General features: G+C 41.4%; 1 protein-coding gene across 1 annotated transcript in view; it reads right to left on the reverse strand.

The window, feature by feature from the left end:
• Nucleotides 1-21,506, reverse strand: part of dennd3a (DENN/MADD domain containing 3a) — a 30,403-nt gene that overhangs the window by 4,477 nt on the left and 4,420 nt on the right. Inside the window, exons 2-21 of the mRNA XM_072675333.1 lie at nucleotides 19,669-19,942; nucleotides 16,907-17,198; nucleotides 16,438-16,553; nucleotides 15,611-15,741; nucleotides 15,372-15,483; nucleotides 15,038-15,157; nucleotides 14,494-14,712; nucleotides 14,246-14,355; nucleotides 13,850-14,005; nucleotides 13,423-13,519; nucleotides 12,149-12,252; nucleotides 11,717-11,922; nucleotides 11,105-11,629; nucleotides 6,587-6,846; nucleotides 5,652-5,822; nucleotides 5,208-5,337; nucleotides 4,505-4,612; nucleotides 1,688-1,827; nucleotides 868-1,028; nucleotides 313-452 (exon numbers count right to left, since the gene is read on the reverse strand). Coding sequence (XP_072531434.1) covers nucleotides 313-452; nucleotides 868-1,028; nucleotides 1,688-1,827; nucleotides 4,505-4,612; nucleotides 5,208-5,337; nucleotides 5,652-5,822; nucleotides 6,587-6,846; nucleotides 11,105-11,629; nucleotides 11,717-11,922; nucleotides 12,149-12,252; nucleotides 13,423-13,519; nucleotides 13,850-14,005; nucleotides 14,246-14,355; nucleotides 14,494-14,712; nucleotides 15,038-15,157; nucleotides 15,372-15,483; nucleotides 15,611-15,741; nucleotides 16,438-16,553; nucleotides 16,907-17,198; nucleotides 19,669-19,752 — 3,382 coding nt within the window. The 5' untranslated portion in view covers nucleotides 19,753-19,942. The remainder of the gene's footprint in view (nucleotides 1-312; nucleotides 453-867; nucleotides 1,029-1,687; nucleotides 1,828-4,504; nucleotides 4,613-5,207; nucleotides 5,338-5,651; nucleotides 5,823-6,586; nucleotides 6,847-11,104; nucleotides 11,630-11,716; nucleotides 11,923-12,148; nucleotides 12,253-13,422; nucleotides 13,520-13,849; nucleotides 14,006-14,245; nucleotides 14,356-14,493; nucleotides 14,713-15,037; nucleotides 15,158-15,371; nucleotides 15,484-15,610; nucleotides 15,742-16,437; nucleotides 16,554-16,906; nucleotides 17,199-19,668; nucleotides 19,943-21,506) is intronic.

Consider the following 21,506-nt stretch of genomic DNA (forward strand, 5'->3'; position numbering starts at 1 on the left):
CAGTTCACAGCAAAGCTACAAAACGTGTTTCAGTCCAAGCTCATTTTTGAATTGGTATCAATGCAGAGCAGCCAATCACAACAATTGTCATTTAAATATATTAGCCTTAAAGGCACACTTCCAAAAGGTACCTGTTTAATTATCAGGGATCAAGAGAGGGTAGAAAATTTATGTTTTTATTTTTTTATTATTTTTTTTATATTTATGAACCCACACAAACGTTATAAGTGGACCTCGGGACGTGGAATCCCTAAACCACAATTTATATATAACATCATATAACTATTCAGAAATCCAACGAAAATGACTTACAGCACCATAATCTCCCGCTGTGGATCTGAAGAGACTGCAGTTTGTCACAGGACAGCCTGAAGTGACGTTTCACCTGCAGTGTGGCCACATCCCACATGATCACTGTCCCCTCTGCGCTGCATGAGTACGCCACCAACGGGCTGGAACAGAGACATGGGACTCATGGGACAGATTCATGCACATGTAGAGCTCCCAAATCAGATCCTCGGGGTCCCAATCAGCCAGTTCTTAACACGCCAGCAGTTAGTTGCACGGCCTGTGTCTGGCCAAGTAAGCCAAGTCAGTCATGTTTCACTTTGTGCAATGCAACAGTTCCACTGGCAGCAAAACAGCCTCAGGGCATTAAAACTACCATCACCTTGCTTAACAGTTCGTACACTATGCCTCACCTTTACTCAACAATAAAGAAGTCATTTACATACCATAAATCACACAGATATTGTTGGAAAAAACTGCCAGAGCTCTCATAAGGAAATGGAACCGAAAAATAGACCTGCGCTGACCGGAAGGCGTTTATGGATACCGTGTGTGATAAGAGGTATTAGTGTCAATTACCTGTATTTGTCAGGCCTGTCTTCCAGGGCGAGGCCTGTGACTTCACCGCGGTGCTCCGTCAGTTGTTTATTACAGGCCATGCTGTATGGATTGATTATGTAAATGACCGAGTCCTGAGAGCCAATCCACAGCTGTTGATGGTCTACTCCCAGCATGCAGTTCTAGAAAAGTCAAAACAAGGGCAGAAAGTGACCTGAAGTGAACTTGAAGTGGGTTCCAGAAACCACCAGGAGGCAGCAAAGCCTGCAAGATACTGAGACAAACTGTAACCATTTTAGTAGGGCAAAATGCAGCCGATAGCCAGGGTGTAATTTTATGCCCTCAATAAAGAGATCATAAAAACAGCCTGAAGATACTACTGTGACAGTAGCAGGGGTATAAAGGTATAATACTTGTTGTATGGGCTGTAAGTGACATTACTGCGCACACGCCCAGAAAGTATGCAATGGCATTAATTCCCATCAAAACAAATGCAAGAAGTATAGCCAGATTCAGATCGTACTATTCACTGCATCTATGCAGGTGTTCAACCATTCCCAACACATAATCAACACAAATAAATGGACGTTGTATATATGTGCTGGCTCTGTGCAGCAGCTGCGAATATCTATGGAGTATTAGGGGTGTGCTGAAAGCACATGCTGTGATAGGCTCAGTTCATCAGCAGTCAACATCATACTTGAAAGGGATCAGCTGTCTCATTTTCTCTCCTCGATACTTCTTTGAGGAGCAGTAGGAAGGGAGGGGCAGGACAAAAGTTTCTGGACGCACCCACTGTATCACTTTTCTTTAGAAGACCATGTGTGGGGAATTCCCTTACCAGGCGGGAGGTCCCCACTTGAAGGCAGTTCTGTTGCATGGACCAGCTGGCAGCGTCGAACACCACCACTTTCCCACCACTTAAAGCACACCACAGTTTTGGATATCCACCGCTGCCCGAGTCTGCTTCACCCAGCTGACCTAAAATAAGCCAAAGCTACGGTTAGGGATCAAAAAGAGTATAGAGGAAAGAAAACAAACACTTTCCCTTATTTTACCAACATCGTTCCAATCTGAGAGTGAACATCTGAGGCCAGATGTTGGCTGCCTGCCAGGAGAATGAATGGGTGACCTATATTTGTGCAGCGGACTTTAAACCCACGTCGCATGAACTCAGTAGTCAGTAGAACGACGGTGGGCCAGCTCGGAGTGATCACGTGATGTTTATGATTACATTCAAATGTGCGACGCAAGAGATAGGAATGTCACGGTTTCACTTCCAGCTCACATGGATGCTTTCCAGACACAAATCTCCAGCTTAGACAATAGAGGACGTCAGCACATGGTGGTCCGCGCTGTAAGTGAGGGGTTCAAACTGTTCAAACTGGTCCAGACAGATTCCAGACTGAAAACCCTGATATGTGACCCTACTTGATCTACCAGAAGGTAGCAGCTTCTCTGCAAGGCAGGTTTAATGGTATTCATCATTCGCCTGCACTTTTAGTGTGGGGGTAAACATATCTGCATGGAAATGACACGTGAAACTGTACTATATAAATAAATAAATAAATAGTTACATACATAGTTAATAAATATTTGTATATTTGATTTAACTGATCATACAAAATGGATTACAGGATATGAAAAATGTGAAAATGTGTTATTTTGTTATTTTCATATAAATCTGATGTAATAAAAAAAGAGAAAAAAAACCCCACAAAAAACAAAAAAACTGGGTGTCAAACTTAATTTTCATGAGACCCAAAAGTTACTGACTGCATAATGTGCTGCACTTGATCTGCACTGTTTTGAGAAATTTGGTTTCGACCCCATGAGCTCTACAGGGCTAAAGTGTCTTCCAGTCGTAGCAAACATGGCTACATTGCTGTCATTGGTGATGTGGAGACTTTCACCATTGTAAGAATTACAATATGGACCCAAAGCTGAGTGGCTTACCTTGCTGTACTCAATGGCATCATGATCTTAATACAAGGTCCTAACCATAGTGTCTCCCACCAAAATAGGGAAACCATTTGGCTTATTCAGCATACGACGAAGCAAAGCAGGAAGAGCCTCAACAGCTCTTGCTGTTTGACCGAAATACTCAAGGCTTTTGAGTAACAACCAGCGTAGACAAAAGGAACTGGTCTAGACATGAGGTCGACAGAACACAAGCTCAGAGAGATGTCCTTTTTTCCCTACACCATGAGTTAGCAGTTATAAAACAATGTACGTCTGGGTCATATCAAAGAATAACATTAAACATCTCATATGTTTAGACCGAATTACAATAACTGGAAGATCCTGTTGATTTTTTACTGTTGTCATGTCGTGTTCCTTGACAGCCATGCGCATAGTTCTCCTGAACAAAATAAAACTCTCCACATTCAGCTGCACCCACAGCTATCAAACGCTAAGAGGCCAGCAAAACCGAATGAGCTAAAAAGACACGGGTCAAACAAACCAAACAAACTCAATAGATAGTTGATAGTTGAACTCATTTTGGATTCTCAGTGGAATATGAAAAGAACAAATGTCACATGAATTGAAAAGCCCCAAGGCCCCAAAAGCCCTGAATGTGATTTCAGACTTAAATGTGTAAGCTATTGAAGCCTCCAAACCACTAACCATTTAAACTTGCTCCATTTGGGAGACTGGAGATGCAACTACCAACTGTTTTTTACACCGTGTCCAGAAGTCATGATGAACGAACCAATAGAAATGGTCCAAAATGACCTGGAAAAAAATATGTCTTCTACTTCCAAGTTGAAGTTGCTGCTTTGGACATGCAAGGTTTTTGCATGATGGTAACTTAAGACTGATGCATGTGTGAGCTGCTGATTCGCAAAGTCTCCAAATCCCAAAACATACCAGTGAAATGTGATCTGTTTGGGAGACTGAAGAGGACTCAAATGCCTCTCTCTTTCTACAATGTAAGAAATCCTATTCTATGTATTTGGAAATGATGTATGGACTCTACGGATAAATATGGATGAGTTCAGAAGAGAAAATGAAACCACAAATGCCTGAAATCAACCATTCTGTCTGGCAACACTTCTGAAAACATTTGAGAGTCATTTTGCTCCAGGCTGTTCCACAGGAGACTCTGTCACTGGATCATTTTGCTTTGTGACGATGGAATACAGCAATAATAACTGAGTCAACTGAGCCACAGTGAAAGAAGTGATAAGAAGACTGGATTTTTTACTCGATACTCAGGAGAGTGAAAACAGGTTTTTCTGGGCCTGCATAGCTGCCATAAAGGCAACCTGACTCATCTGCATTGCTGTGATAATGCAGTTGCCCTTTGTTGAATATTAATAAGTAAGTCTGTTTTACCTGGATTTTAACTACTCAGATTTTCCTGTTCTGCATTTTATTATTTTAAAAAATGAAATGTTTAATATTTTACTTTATTTTTTTTTTCTATTTCTATTGTATTGTCTTTGTCCTTTTGTACAGCACTTATTGAACTTTCTTTTTTCTTCAAAAGGTGCTATATAAATAATGGCACTAAGCCTGTAATTAAAGTTATGAATCCTTTCAGATGCCTTCGACTGTTTGCAGGTTTTTGAAAATTGCTTTGGATAACTCTAAACGACTACACGTCAAGGAGAGACTACAGGTGAGAGAACTGACTTAACATGGAATATCTTACCTGGAGTATAGAGCAGAATGTCAACAGGTTGAGGAGACGGCAGGTTCAGACAGGGGTTGATCTTATGCTTCAGGGTCTCAGATGTAGTTTTGGGGACCATCATAGGCACTGTTGAAAGCATGGACTACTTTACTTCACACTGAACGTACACTTGGCCCAAAAAATACAATATATATACATACACACACACATACATACATACACACAGTCCTATCAAAATATGATGACCATCTACCTATAGGGGAATACAGTGGGAATAACCAACCCTGGCTTGGATGTCAAGGCAAAGACTGTATTTGGTGCTGGAAGGTGTTCATTACAGAGGTTAACTGGTCCACAGTGGTGCAGTGATAGCTCTGTACCACTCGCCAGAGTCAAGAACATCAGAGGCTCTCTAAAACATCCCACATGGTTAGCGGTTTCCAAAGTGCTACCACCCTTCACCCTGTACCCAATTATCATGCCCTTTTGAACACTAGTCAAATCACATCCTTTGCCCACGGCGATCGTTTTGCACTCACTCATTTATACCTGCAGCAAACCCCGCATCTGTGACATCCTGGGCCGTGTTCATTCCAAACCAGGGGCGGTCATGATAATTGGATATGACTGTGACAGTCATGTTTTTTTTATTTTATTTTGTAACTGTCTAAAGGCATCAAACCTTAAGACAGTTATAATGGTTTGATATGTGATTCCAAACCTTCTCGCTTCATCCTGTCAAAGTACGCCAGTTTAGAAGCAGCATAAATAGCCTTCTGAGACTGAAGACAGCCGACCACAGCATCCATCAACAGAGCGTTCGTCAAAGCCTGCTGTACATACTGAGGGTCCTGTAAAAATTGTTTTCAGGGTTATTGTAGTCAAATTCTGCACACCTTACTCAGGAATTAACTACATTTCTGCATCTGCATCTGATCTCAAACATCTCTGGAGAGTAAAACTGGAGACAGTATAACTGGAGACAGTAACTTTCAGAGGTACATTATTTCTCACTCTTTAACAGAGGAAACAGACAAAAGGAGTTTGCACTGTAATGTAATGCCTGCGAAGAAGAGTCTGTAACATGCAGCCATATGCAGCTAAAAAAAATAAACCTCTATATAGTCCCTGGCTAAACTGATCAACATAACCACATCATGCAAACCTTGTGTTCGTCTGCCATTTTCCTCCCTGCCCACATCTCCTTGATCATCAGGTGCCACAGGTCGCACTCAGATTTCAAATTTGCCTCAAATGTCTCCTTTCTTCGGCTGGTCTTGATCTTCAGGGAGGGGATTCTCAGAAGAAGGAAAGGAGCAGATGATATCTTCACTTCCTAAATAAAATAAATCGACGGCAGGTGGCAGGTTAATTTTTTTACAGTTTTACACTGGAGGCCAAAAGGAATTGCTCAAATGAAGATGTAATTGTCATTGCAATCCCAGTTTTCCCATTTTTGTCTACTCTTTTCTACTCTATGATTTTATTTATTCAATAGTTGCTCTTTGGGTGTAACTGGGACCATGTACCACATGTTATGCGAATGATAACAAAGTCTCTTTTATCCTTTATCCTTTTTTCCAAAAATGAAAATCAGCCTTGCACAGCTTTGTCATATACATTTGAAGCACCTTTATTTTTAAGAGTGCAGCCCATACGAGTCCCATTGAGCCAGTCATTTGCATCTTTTCAAACTGCTATTGATGCTACATCATAGCACAGCCAAATGCGTTTGGAGGGAAACGCTAACAGTGAAGCCAGTCAACAGACACCTGCACTGGCTAGCATCACGCTAAGTGATGGGAGAGGGGAGGTTGTCCTATTCACATAAAGAGAGAGAGAGAGAGCACAAGGCCAATTAAGCTATCTGGGATTCCTAGCCATGGATGGCTATGGGAATGAACCTGGGAATGAACCTGTTAATAGTGTCAACGCTTAGACAGGTGCATCCCTCAGGAGTGGCTGGATGATTCTTCACCACACATTTCCCAAAACTCTACAAGCTCTTAATCTGGTTGTTGTGCTGGCCATGATATTAACTTTCAACACAGGCAAAAATCTGCATAATTCAAAGACATTAACATAGCTCTATGTGTTCACCTCAATATCTCTGAACTTGGCAACCTCCACATAACCCGGTCGTCCCTCGGTGAGCAGGAAGAGCCGGCGCTGGGTCATGGCGATCTTGCCAACCCCATGGCTGGTCTTTACAGATGAGGACAGCTTGTACACACACTCGTTAGCTTCCAAGTGCTCTAGCACAGAGGTTGGCAAATCCACATCCTGGGCTTCAGCCTCCGTCTCCTTCCAGATGGTGTAGAAAAAACGGAAGACCTCAGGGTCCACCTGCTTCTGCTGACCTGTAATAGGTGATACCCAGTTAGTTGTAGTCTGAGTGAGAGGGACAGCAGGACTGTTATTTCACATTCTACCTGAACAGCAGTACAGAAAAATGTGTAAAAACACACAGAATATTAGCTGTTATTAGAATTAGTATACATGGAACTACTGCAGACGTTTACAGTAATACAATATTAACCACACCGTCCGAGTCCTGGAGATAAAGTTGCTAATAAACAGTGGTTTATGTGTGGTATCCGTGACAATATCGGGGGAACTGTAATGGCCAAATGATACAGTTGCAAAAGAAAAGAGAGTGTGCCCTTCGGAGATACTTCTGCATTGAATTTCTGCACTGACTGCTAATAAAACGTGGCCTGATCGTTATCCAAGTCACAATTATAGACAAACACAATCTAACTAAACTAATAACACACACTTCTAACACTTATACTGCCTATGTCTTTTATTGAGCACATTGCGTAAACATCCACAGAGCAGGCTAGAAAAAGTAAGTGAACCACTGAATTTGATAACCTGAAGATTCCTCCTTTTAAGCAGCAATCACCTCCACCAAACATTTCCTGTAGCTGCAAATAACTTTGGATTGATGTACACCCAGGTCTTCAACAATGCTTCTTCTGCTTCATGTGTCTCTAGAACACATCTTCTGAAGGTCTTCTGAAAGGTGTTTGCATTGAAGACCGGGGTTCACACTAACCAGTCTTTCCTGAGAAGAACAGATTTGTCAGGACCCAGACTTTGTATGCCTTTATTTAATGAGCAAAGCACCTCTGAATCTCATTTCCTTAATTCCTTAAGATTCACTTACTTTTTCTAGCCTGCAATGTGGATGTTTAATCAATGTGCTGAAAAGAAAAGGCATGGGCAGTACAGTGTCTTATTAGTTTAGGTAGGTGTGTTATTCTAAGATCAGACCACATTTTAGTAGAACCCAATGCAGAAATCCTGGTAATACCGAAGAGTTGACCTACTTTTACTTGACTGAATATCGTTAGGAACCTAGAAAACATTTGTAATCAGATACTTAGTCACAGTCATCTCACAGTGCAGTGCAGAGAGAACCATGACAGTCCCAACAAACCAGAAAGGTGGTTTATATTGTACTTCCTCTTGTTCTTTTCTAACCCATGCAGTTTGGAAATCATGCATGCTCCTCAACATTCCTTACACAAAAGGAAGAACGTCTAGAAGACACCCTGTCAAGCTGTGCCTTACCTAAGCCACCTCAAACAAAAAAAGGCAGACACTGCAAACACTAACCGGTCCTACCACTCTCTCTCCAGGAACTCTCTGTTTAAAAAGCAGGGGTTTTTAAACCTAAAAGGAAAATGATTAACTAGCGTCATGCCAGTGTGACCTATTGCAAGGGCCAATAATGGAGAGGCACAAGCTTGAAGTTAAACAGCAAACGGGGTTAAAGATTAAAGCAAACAGTTAAAAGGTTTGAATCACTTCCAGCTGTAAATGAGAGAAGCAGTTCCCACACATACAGGCAACAGCCAACAGGCATAGGCCGTTAACCGGCGGAGCAGGGGTGCACCTTACCATTTGGAGAGGAATCAAGGTAAAAAACAGACTGGGCTGAGAGCTTCCCCGCAGACTCCATACCTGGCAAACCACATTCGCTCTTATCAGTCTATACTGGGGCAGGGGGTTCAGGGGTAGTACACACATTCCAATTACATTTGTACAGTATCAAGCTTAGCATAGTGCATATTGCTGCTGTCCAATGAAAGCCATGTATCTCCATTTTTGTCCCCGTTTTTTACGGTTTGAGCCCCATAGCTGGTCTGTAGTGTGCTGTGTAAATGATTCTGGGTGAGTAGACCAATAGAAATGCTCTAAATTACTTGAAATATACTGAGTTAATCACATTTTTGCCTTCTTCTATAAAGTCACCATTTTGGAGATACATGTTTTTCATTGGACAGCCAGGATATACACTCACCGAGTAGTTTATTAGGAACACCTGCAACCCAGCCCTTCTGTCACCAACAATAGCACCAACTGGTTGAAGCTAGAGCTGCCTTCTTATGAATTTAGGATTTTGTAGATATTTTAAAACACTAAAAGCACAGTTAAAGTGCTTTTCCACATTAATACTATGTAATTGCTGCATGGGATGTGCCATTTTTTGGCTTCAGTCATCCATTTAGCTCCATTTAGAACCTGACTGGGTTGCAAAATAGGTTTTTTAAAGACCCCAAGTGTTGAAAGTAGGGGAGAATCTGAAATTAGCACAAAACAAAAAGAATGGTTTGTACACAATGGCAAAGCTTCGATGCCATACCACAGCAGCACCTGACAAAGACTAACACTCAGGCTCTATTCTGGATGACAATATACAATGGCAAAGCATTTGGTTTCAAAATCAAAGAATTTAATATGGTGAGAGGATCGTTAATTAATCGTTTAGATTAATCTAGTAATCGTTAAAATAGTTGATAGATTAATCGACCAAAAAATATTTGTGTATTATATAAATAAAATATATTTTGTCATTTGTGGCTGCCCTAGTTGGAGCTCACAAAAAGGCTACAGTAACAACTCTATACAACTGTGGTGAGCAGAAAAGCATCTCTTAGGACGTACAACGTGTCCAACCTTGAGGCGGATGGGATACAATAGCAGAAGGGTACATGAGGTTCCTAATAAAGTGCTTGTAGTGAGTGTAGATTCCCAGTGTGGTGGGTACTGTATCAATTGGACACCCAATAAGTGCAGTTGAAAGATCAAGACTTCAAGAATAATGATGCAAAGGCAGCAAAAGCAGGGAGGGAATGCAGGCAAGGCAAAAAGAGTACACTCCGGAAAATCTAACACAGCTTTGAGCCTTGCTTGTGATTAACGCCCGGCTCATGGAACCAAAAAAGGAATCTCCAGTTTTACCTTGACCCAAATCGCTTAAATTTAGTCCAAATACAGCTTGTTGACACGACCAGCCTGCGGTGTCCAGAGAACAGAGTACAACTGAATTATAAGAAGGTCCGGAAGGAACCGTCTCAATAAATCAGTCCTGGGAGGAGATGGATCATTTTGCCAGAAATGCACTCAGCCTCGGAGTCAGTGCCACTGCACACTTTCACTTTAGGTTCAGGAGCTTCACAACGGATATTCCTAAATACACAGCCGTTTTGACAGGTCGCAATTCCCACAGGAAGCTTAGGATTGATAACAAGGATGTTTCTTTTTGTCATTCCATTGTTTTCTGCTCTCAAGCTTTCTTCGACAATCACTTCACCTCACTCCATATGTAGTTTTTTTATTTTACCTTTGCACTGACCAGATTCTGTTTCCAGTCAACATGCCATTACGTACATGTTTACTCAGTAATGCAGTAGAGATAGCTGTACAGACACAGACTATATATGCTGTTTAGACTATTTCTTAATTTAAATTTGAGTAGTTTACCTAATTTAAAACTCATTTGACAAAGAATTTGTGCCCCAAAGACTTATTGTGGCCTCTCAGTTTCATGGTCTTTGGACAAGTGTACTTTAACTGGCCACAGGGTTGCAAGTGCCTAAATATGGCCAATGACAGGGGAATTGGGCATGATGCTTTACCATCAGCAGCCGGAGTCCAAGAGAGCACAATTGTCCGAGCTCTCTCCGGGTGGGTGCATGGCGCTGTCTGTCTGCATTACTCTTAAGCGATGTTGGCCAGCACTGATGGCTGGTGTGGCGGAGCTGGGGACCCGATGCTTTCCTCAGAGTGTGTCGGCTGCCCGACAATGCCAAAAACATTGCCGTCAAAATCTGATGCCAGAAGCAAATACTGGATTTTATAGCACTCCTGTGAGGATTCGATTGCATTCAGTGGCAAGAGTGTTAGTGAGGTCAGGCTGTTGGATGATCACACTCTCCAACTCATCCCCAAAGTATTGGATAAAGCACTGCGTTAATTCCAGAGAACACAGTTCCACTCCTCCACAGCTTAATGTTAGGGGGCTTTATATCTCTCAAGCCCACGCCTGGCATTAAGCAGCATGGTGCCAACAGGTTAATGTCACTGTGAATGTATCTGCTCCAGAGAGTCCTATTGTATTGGCAGTGCTTACCTACAGGGACTAAAAAAGCTGTGTTTGTGTGTTTCCACATCTGTCTCAGCAATGGGTGCAACTTTAAGTGGTTGAAAGCATCCATTAGAAGAGGTGTCCACAAACATTTGGACACATATGTTTACCTTTGATGTCCACTCTCGATAGGTTAACTGACTACAGAAATAACTGCTGGTGGCAGCCTTACTACTTACCAACAGTGAGAGCATCAAACAGGCGTGTGATTGTCCCCAGGTCCTTCACGATGCCTGATTCCTGCACCCGGCGAACAAAATCTTCTACGAGCATGTGAGTCCGCGGCAGCTCAAACTTCTTCACCGAGCCGCCGTCCTCGAGTCGCGCCTGCTCGCTGCTCTTCTTCACGCGGCTGATTAACCGCTTCAGATCTGGTCGCCGGTCAGCCAGCGCCCGCTCGCTGGTCTGCAGGGAGTCCACTAGCGCCGTCACCAGTTCCACTGGGAAGATGTCTGTGTCCGTCCTATACAAGTTCTGGAGGTCTGTCAGGGCGTCCAGACGTTTTCCGGCTACGGAGTTCACAAGGCCACGAAGGTAGTAGTAGCGGGCCAGCAGGGAGGAGTCCTCTGGGCTCACTGAGGTAATGACCTTACTTAGGTGATTAATGAGATCCATGTAGTAGTTCTGAACATAGTGAAAGGCCAGGGGAGGAGGGAAATCTGGAAGTTTGAATGTTTTAAATGGCTTTGATGGAAGCTTGAAACCTAAAACAAAACAAAGAGGTCATATGGTTCAGTACAAATACTTTGGAATACCACTTCCAACTTAGAAGCAGCTGGCATAGTTCAGACCTGGCCTGTATGTGGCTCCTTTGTCACTCTGAAGAGGGCTCTTCATTAAGGACAGCTGTCGGACAGGTCCGTTCAAAGAACGTTCCTCCACCAGGTTCGGCAGACTCATGCCCAGTCTCTTACTCAGACGGTTTTCTGGGCCCGTGTACTTGCGTGCCATCTCCTGCGTGGTGGGCCTCCGTGGTGCATCGGACATGGTCCTCATTCTGAAGAACAGAGAGCAGAGACAGTCTGGGATATGTAGCAATAGAGAAAACTTGATGTATAAAAGAATGGGAACTAGTACTAAGAACTCCCTTGAACATATGTTTTTAGTACCCCAAAAAAAAAAACGTCTTCACCAGCTGAGAACTGAATGTAGACCAGAATGGGAAACAGAGTGATGGAGAGCTAATGAGAGTGAATCAGCACTGTTGTAAACACCCAGTTTACCTGTAAGCTTCGGACCGAGTGTTGATCTCCATGCGCGTGAAGGCATCCATCTTCCTATTCAAGCGTTCCCTCAGGAAAGAATGGAACATGTGTGTGTCCAAAACCTGCAAACATAAAGATACACATACAAACACATTTATGAACGCTTTTAGACCCCGTTTACACCTGGTCACTTCATGTGACTACTATCTGGATTGTATGCTGACAAGATTTTAGCCACATGCATTTACACTGGGTTGTCAAAAGCGTCTCCGGTGAGTCAGACTGAAATTTGATTGCTGTGCGGGACGGAATATGCAAATACGAGTATTACTGGTTTTCCGGTTGTACTGTGAGGGAGGGCTTTTCGTCTTGGAGAGAGACAGAGGCATTTCTCAGACCACCTCCTGAAATGGTTTTAGGTGGCTTGGCCTTATCCAGATATAATCCTGATACTCAAGACGCATGGTGTAAAAGGGGTCTTAGTTAACTTGGCAAGTTATTACACAGCACAATGGTTTAAAAACTGATCCGATTACAACAAGGACAAAAATGTCAGTTTACAACCTGTTATAAAAAAAGACACAAGTAATCAATTAGCAATTAGCTGCGGGACATACATTTACCCACAACACTCTGCAGTTTTAGGCAGCTAAGTACATGTTTTAAAAGCATTTCTCTCAGCAGTAAGACTGTAGAATCCCCAGTTCACATTAGAACAGATACAGGTAAACATAAATACAGTAACCAGTAAGGAGAATTTCTCATGTTGAAGAACGTAGTAGAGATCTTGTGAGCTAGTTTGGAGAACAAAGCTAGATGCCAGGTTTCTCCTGGATGCCCCCAGCCAGCACAGCGTGGATGTGTTCAACTCCATTACCAGCTCACCTGGTTTAACATCATTAAGCACTGATTTACCAAACCAGGTGTTGGATGATAACTCGAAATAATACTGAAAAAAAGGCTTCAAGTTCAGGCGTTTGGCAACTTCTTGTTTCCCATTCCACCTTAAATGATGTGCCTGTAGGGGCACCTGAATGTAACTGCTGCACCATTTCAGGAGGAATGGAAAAGTGGAATAAGAAAAGGTGAACAATGAGCTGATTTAGGCTGGTACGATTAGATAATTAGAATAAATTTGAAATAAATTAGTGGCGATGTAAGTTTTGTCACATTATCGTCATCTATAAGTTGACGAAAAGTTAAATATGGTTGAAACAGGACAGCAGTTCTACTGTCCAGTTCTACATTTTTATGACTAATTTCACTGACAAGAGTGTTTGGGATTTATTTACCTTCTGGTAAAACATCTGATCAGCTGGCTCCTGAGCTCTGAGGAACTCCTCACTGTTGAAAACCCGGTGCTCAAAGTTCAAGTGATCATGAACACCTCTAATGAGAGTGGGAAATACACAAGAACAGATCTGAGTAAGTCTTCATGCCAACAAGTTATCAGCAGGATGCAGAAGCTTTGAAGCAGATGAGAAATCTTGAATTCCAACAAAGACTCCTGTCACTACATCAACACTGGTGTGATGGTGTTATCAAAAAACAAAAACACTCCAATCAAGCCTTTATGCAGCAATCCCCTAGCACACACCCCTCTGGCTGCCATATCCATAACACAGCAGTCATTCTTAGTTTCTTGATGAAAATTATTTTCCTGCGCTCGCACTGAAGGTCAGCGAGTCTGGACTACCATGGAGCTTTGAGAAGACCAACCTGAAGATGTTGACGATGAGCTCAAGAGTGACATTGAGTATTTCAGAGTTGAGTTTGCGCTGCCACTGCCTCCTACGCACCCGCAGATCACTCAAGTCTGAGCTGCTGCCCTGCCGGCACAACTCCAAGTCGTAGTGTATGTGCAGCCCCTCTACTCTGCATGGAAACATACACATACATATACATAACCTATCTAGGTATTACATCTGTAAGAAATATTTATATATATATTTGGCAAATTATAAGACATTTTAGAACTCACTGGACATCACTGGAAGCCCAATATTGTCATGGCATTCATGTCCATGATGAGTATATGTAAACCTCTGACCACACCAGTACACTGAAATACACCTAGACCTAAATGTTAAGAAATGCACCTCTGCCTGTACTTACCGCCTTTTAAAACACTCCACGGCAATCAATGGCATCTCCGGCAGGTCTGCATCACACGAAGACGAGACTGTTCCATCGTCAATGTCTACCAGGATCAAGTCCTCTGTTTCCTGACAGGGAGAAAGAAGCAACATTACCCACCTTTTTAATGTAATCCAAGCTTTGATTAATCAGGATAACCCAACCAGGATAAACTCTCAAACCAGCTTATCTAAGGAGGCATGGCTGATAATTCCATTAATACTTACTGATGCCACTTCCTCCAGGTGGTGGAGGTGACAGCCCATGAGGTAGGCCGTGGGAGCCATGAGGAAGTCCAGCATCTGGCGGGAGAGGACAGGCACAAAGGGGTGCTGCCAGTGTAGCGGATGGATGAAGAACATGAAGCACTCCGCAACCAGTGTGAGCCTGGCCCAGTCTGACGAGAACAACACCACCCTCTGCTCCGTGAGAATACTGCAGATAACCTGGAAACATGGGCAAGTCCCAGCATTGAATCAGTTCAATGTCAATGGACATCAGAATTTATATTTAATATTTTATACTGTCTTTAATAGGGTTCAGCACCAGAATTATTCAATTTAAGATCAATGCAATGTCCAATACGACATTGTATTGTAAATGCCTTGGGATTAGGCCTAGACTCCTAGACATGGATGAAGGTTAGTCTTGGACTGGTTTGCAGAGCCAAAGGTGAATTACCATTCCTAGTGCTTTCTATCTTGGGCTTAGGCCTAACCTCGGTCTGGGAAACTAGGTTATAATGTTCAGCACCCAGTTCTGGAGACTGACCTGCAAGATCTGCTCGGGTCTAAAGCACAGGAAAGGTAGATGGAGGTCCAGGTCCACAGCAGGCCGGTCCATGTCTTCTCTAGGGGGAAGGACAATCTCCAGGGGTTTAAGATTGAATGCCTGTAAAGACAAAAAGGCCAAAACCATTCTTCTACAGCTGCTTGTCTGGATGGAAATGAAGTCTTACAAAGATTTCCAGGAATTTAATAATTGTGTGGAACATAGTTTCACATGTATTGACCATCTCAAAACCTCAGGGGAACTGACAGGATATTGGGATCAAGGGACTTCATCGCACAGAGAATGCATGAAGTGCTTCACTAAAGCCACTCACCACTTGCAGCTGTCCAGGAGGTGGGATGGGCACCAGTGCAAGTTTGGCAGAGAACTCCTTTACTTGTTCCTCAAAGTCAACCATCCGGCAGGTCTTCAGCTGAACCAGGAAACTGATAAGTGTAGAGATGAGAGATTGTATGCATATAGTGAAGACACTGCTGCAAACACTCCAGGTCTATTCAGTTCTATTCGACCTTAAACATTAAAATATGTCATTAAACGTGGTGAGATACTCACGAGGACAGGCAATCTCGGAGAGCGTTGTAGTACGGGTATTTAGATATGACACAGATGCTATACGCTGTGTACAGCCGCAGAGGTTTGGAAGAACGGTGGCCATTCTGACTTGTCATGCCGTCCAGAGAAAACTAAGACACAGCCAAAAAGGGCATGGATTACCTGAATGTAATTTAGTAGGACATAGTAATACATAATCCCAAAAAGGTTTTACTTTAGGTTTTGCTTTTACAGGAGGATACAACAGTGTCTGGGGTTCCCTTCTATGTACCGAACTCTCATTATTCAACTATGTCAAGGTACAAAGTCTAGGGCACCTTCAACCCTCTGGAGTTTAAGGCCATTTTCTTGATTTTGGCCTTTAAAGGCGCTTGCATATAAGATAATACCCACATCTTCTGTATCAAAATGTTAGGGTGTTAGGGTTAGGGTTAGCCCCATGACGGAGAAGTTGCAAGATGAGTGGAAATAGAAATGGGGCCTTAAACAATCAACCAAAGAAGAATACGAAATTTAAATCTTCTGTTTCTGACTAAGAAAAATTGTGTTTTTTGTTCATTTCACAGTTTGGTTTTCATTTGTTTTTCATTTTCAACTGCAGCATTTTATGAGTGTGATTATTACACCAACTGCCCCAGCATCATTTCACAATGAATGGACCAACAGAAAGGGTCTGAAATACTGGAAATAGAATCCTGACACATTAACATCCACTAAAAATGAAGGTTTTTAACTTCTGTGAAGATAATATTTTAGAGGTTGTAGCCCGACAGCAGCAAGTTTATGATCATTCCAAAGGCGCCTGCTCACTGTAGGCAAACTCTCACCTGTAAGGACTTGTAATACTGAACCACCACTCCATGTGTCTGGTTCCCAAAGACATCCGTGAAAACAAGGAAGTGATAAGAGTCTTCTTGACTTTCGGTGGCTACCACCAACCCACCTAACCAAAGAGAAACGGAATATCACCAATACATTTTCCAAAAGTGCGTGCTCATTTTGCCCGTGGGATTTAGACAATAGAAATGAACAGTCATACAGTTATTGTTTTAAAAGATTAAGCTACATACTTCATAGGGAACCATAGGGAGGGGGGGCTGTGATGATTTTAAGGGCTTGTGACTTTTCATGGGGCCCAAAATCCCTGGCAATGCCCCTGTACATCCTAGACTATTACATTTAAATTATTTATTTATTGATTGTATGTATTTATGATACAGTTAATGATACAAGTCTTTACAAGAGTAATACATACGTTTGTTCATTGACTACAGTTCTAAAAAGGCTTCTCATTACCTGGGAAACAGAGCTGGGGTAGAGCAATGAGGTCAATGTTTTTAGGAACACTGAGATCATCTGCACTGCTGGTGCTGCTGGAATCGATGGTCTTGGTCCCATTGCTGGAGGACACAGCAGCTCTTTCCCTCTTCTTTTTCAAGAAGGAGCGTCTTCTCTGCCCTCTGCTGAACGCTGGGGCATGGCCATGACCATCAGTCTGACTTTCCCTAAACACAAACGGTGGTGCATGGACCTGCAACACCTCTGCTTCCAAGAGGGGGTGCTCCTTCTCTTTACCCTGCAGCTGCGCCTGATAACGAGACATGATAAATCAAGTGAGAATAAGGTAATACTTACTTTACAGTAAAGTAAGTAAAGTAAGATGGGCTCCGAATGTGGCTCAGCGGTCTTATGTGCTGCCACTATGACCCAGGTCATTCCGAGCCATGCCGCTTTGCCATCAGCGACTGCAGTCTGGGTAGATGGCGCTCTCCCCTGTTGGCTGGTGTGGTGTGATGGAGCTGGGGACCCAGCCCTTTACTCTGAGTGTGTCGGCTGCTCTAGAAGGAGTTATGAACGAGTGGGTTTGGCATGATCAAATAGGTAGAAAAAGGGGGAAATATTTACTAAAACTTTAATATATATATTTATTTTTTAAATTACAATTTTGTATACATTTCAAAAAATTTATAATAAACAAAATATGTTTAATTTAGCCCCATGACGGAGAAGTTGCAAGATGAGTGGAAATAGAAATGGGGCCTTAAACAATCAACCAAAAAAGAATACGAAATTTAAATCTTCTGTTTCTGACTAAGAAAAATTGTGTTTTTTGTTCATTTCACAGTTTGGTTTTCATTTGTTTTTCATTTTCAACTGCAGCATTTTATGAGTGTGATTATTACACCAACTGCCCCAGCATCATTTCACAATGAATGGACCAACAGAAAGGGTCTGAAATACTGGAAATAGAATCCTGACACATTAACATCCACTAAAAATGAAGGTTTTTAACTTCTGTGAAGATAATATTTTAGAGGTTGTAGCCCGACAGCAGCAAGTTTATGATCATTCCAAAGGCGCCTGCTCACTGTAGGCAAAGTGCAAAGTTTAATTTCTTGCATAACATAATTCTGCAGGTTGAAACTTAAACAGATTCACATAGTTTACATTAAAGACTGCTTTACTGATAGATATGACTTACAAAATTAAAAGCAAAAACTCAAAGTAAAATAATAAAACCACACAAATAATATACATTTAGTACAGTGGAAGGGATGAGCTTTTGTGTGTTTTCTTATTCTCACGGCCATCCAAAGGGTGAGGGGTATATAACCTTTATATTATATAAGTTATATAATATTTGATATAATATTAATAGCATAATTGTTACATAATATTCTTATTTATATATACAATAGAACTGGCAGATTTACACTAAAAAGTCAAAAAACTGTAAAAATGGAGATACAAGGTTTTTGCCTGACAGCAACATTATATTTATACAGTTTGTATAGTTTGTATTTGTATATAGTTTGTATAGTTTGGATTATATTTGTACAGAGTTTTCTTACATGTGACCTTCTTGTTTCTGTATGTTTAGTATCTGTAGTTCTGTAAAGTATACTACCCTGATGTAGTCATTACCTGAGCCCACCCAAAAACATTTCAATGCATGAATGTCCCGACATGTTGTGCAAATGACAAATATACATCTACTTGACTAGTATGTAGGATTGCAACAGTATGTGATTTCCACAGGAAGATTACTGTCTCAGAAAATATCACAGTTTTTACAGCATTTTACAATTCCTCTTATTATTATTATTATTATTATTATTATTATTTATGCTTAAAGGAATGAATTGGTTGAACAAAATATATACTATATGTACCAAACTAATAATTAATGAAAGTATGTGTAAAACATCTCCCTTTTGAAAATAAATAAATATAAATGCTGCATGTAAGGTGGAGCTCTTTTGAACTATTTTGTTTCCAGGTAATGATTATTTTCATTAAGAATTAATCTGCTGATCATTTTCTCTATTAATCAATTGATAGGTTAAAACTCTGAAAATAGTAAGACATTGGTGGGATTCTCTGTTTGGTTGAATGTTTGTTTCCAAAACCAGTATTAAGCAAATGTACACAATGTGATAACCATTTAATTTATACCATGGTATAAAACTTAAGACTGGTATACTGCTGCAACCCTACTTGTATAAAAGACAATGTTAGCATTTAAAAATGTTTTACTCCATTAATGATTCGATGATATTTCTGCATTTCTTTTATTTGTTAATATAATTGAAGTATCTTATATTTGATTTTATTGATTTTTTTTTTTTTTTTTTTTTTTTTTTTTACAGATTTTTTAAATTTGAATTTTAATCTTTGTATATGCTTGGCTACACTAAAAAATAAGAGTACATGATCTCAGCAAGTCAACATGAGTAGGTTAACAAGCTTGTCCTCGCCTGTGAGATGGTGGAGAGCTGTTCAGCACTGAATAAGTCAGTAAGTGTTTGTTACAAATGGCATATTTGAGTTTTCCAGTTAAATACAGCCAGACTATCGATGTGTTTGTTGGAGATGGGTGTGTTTTTCAGAAAAGCTTTCAAAACAGTGATGTGACTCTGTGGAAATGAGGCTTAAGTTTTGGAATTTTGGGATTTCCAAACGCCTGGAATCAAATGAATCTTCTTGGGATTGATCCAGGTCCTACATTTCAGCAGTGCCGTCTGTATTATAATAATCTTAATAAACACATACAGTACCTGGTATAACTCCTTGAGATTCTCAGTGGATGCTCCGACAACCACACAAGCCTCCAGCAGTCCAGATGGGATATTGACCGCCATCAGAAGCAGCACGGTCAATCTTTAGACCAGGTTCCTCCTGATCCCATATACAAAGTAGCAGAGCTGATGCTGGTCTTCAAACAGTGCTGACTAACCCTCTCTCTGCAGGACTGCCTTCTTCTGGATCATGACCTCATGACCGTCCAGTGTGACTGTACGAAACAGGCTAGACCATCAACCTCCTATTGTCCTGTTTAGAGACATATGCAGTATGACAGTGTTAAGATCACTTGGAGCTTCGCAGGGTGAAGGGGAAGTACTACATTATAAATATTGAGCTTGCTTCCCATTTCTGGAAATAACACTCCCACATATTTGCATGGTGAGTAACATACAGGCCTATTGCAGATGTTTAATGGTCACAACAGCTCAAGCGGCAAACCGCAAGCCAGAGGAAATGAGACGCCTTCAGGTCCCGTAACAAAAGAGAAGAACAAGTCAATCAAATAAATCTAATAATTTTAAATAAAAAAAGAGTTTTTTTTTTTAAATAAATAAACACAGGACATTGTGCTCCAATAAACGCATTCTAGTGGAACACGCCTTTCAGATATGTATCAGGCCTGAGGCCACAGTGACAATACTGCCAGCAAGCATTGTGCAGAAATTCCTTGAACATAAATAAGGTGAAGATACCATCAACCAAAGACGTTTTTTCATTTTCAGTTGGTTGAAAACATCAATTTAAAGGGTGTTATTGTATTTGTTATTAGCCTGCCTTCACCACAGCACGCCAAACCCTCCAACCTCAAACCTCAAACCTGACAGGAACACTAAAACAGCTTAATATAGTCAACAGAGAAGCCATTACCCAGAAAAACCACCAGAAAGGCCCACAGGAGCCTAGGCTTCCTTTCTCAGCCACCTCAAGCCAGTTTGTACGTATGATTGTTAATGTTTTAACCACTGTGAACATCCCACAGAATGAAAATTTGCAACCTTAAAACTACATACACACCAAAGAAAACGGCAAAATTACAGAAACGTCCTTATAATGCAGATCGTTAAGTGCATCACTAAGAAGTATCCCATTCACAGGCCTTCAAGAGCCTCTTTTAGGTCTAAAAGGACTTCACCAAAAGAAACCCTCCACAAACCTTGAGCTAAGACATGGTACTTCATGGAACCCAGTGGATAGTTAGAAGATCCTGCAAGGGCTTGTGGACCATAAAAGCCAAAAACCGTGCTGACAATGAGATTAGACACCAAAATGCAGGTAGCTACATGCCGTATCGCTAATGCTCACTTATGTACGTCATCATTATGGTCTCTTGACTCATTAAAATCTCATTCAAATGCCTTAAGCAACTCTATACTCAAGTTCTCAACCACTCGTTTACATGGAGAGATCTGGGATGGATGCATTGCACTCAAATTATGACATCTCCACTCCAAAGAATGCACTGTATGCAAAATCTAGAGCCTTCAATAGTATACTGCCTTCTGCTTGTGAGTAATAGTCATAATCCCATTGCTGAGGTTGTGACCCATATCCTCAGCTCATCATCAGTTTGCTAACATTAGCTAACCAGCTAGTTGAGAGACTACTGCCAATGTGGTTGCTGGGGCTTATCTTGCACTATCAGTACACTCCTAAAAATAAAGGTGCTACAAAGGATTCTTTGCCAGAAGAGCTGCGAGTGTGAAGAACCTTTACATTAATTTCTTTGATCCCTTACAAAAGCAACATATCAACACATCAACACATAAGCAATATTACCAGGGTAGCAATTCTACACATTTGTAACATTACC

This window comes from Salminus brasiliensis, chromosome 3 (assembly GCF_030463535.1).
Source record: "Salminus brasiliensis chromosome 3, fSalBra1.hap2, whole genome shotgun sequence".
In the NCBI taxonomy this organism is placed as follows: domain Eukaryota; kingdom Metazoa; phylum Chordata; class Actinopteri; order Characiformes; family Bryconidae; genus Salminus; species Salminus brasiliensis.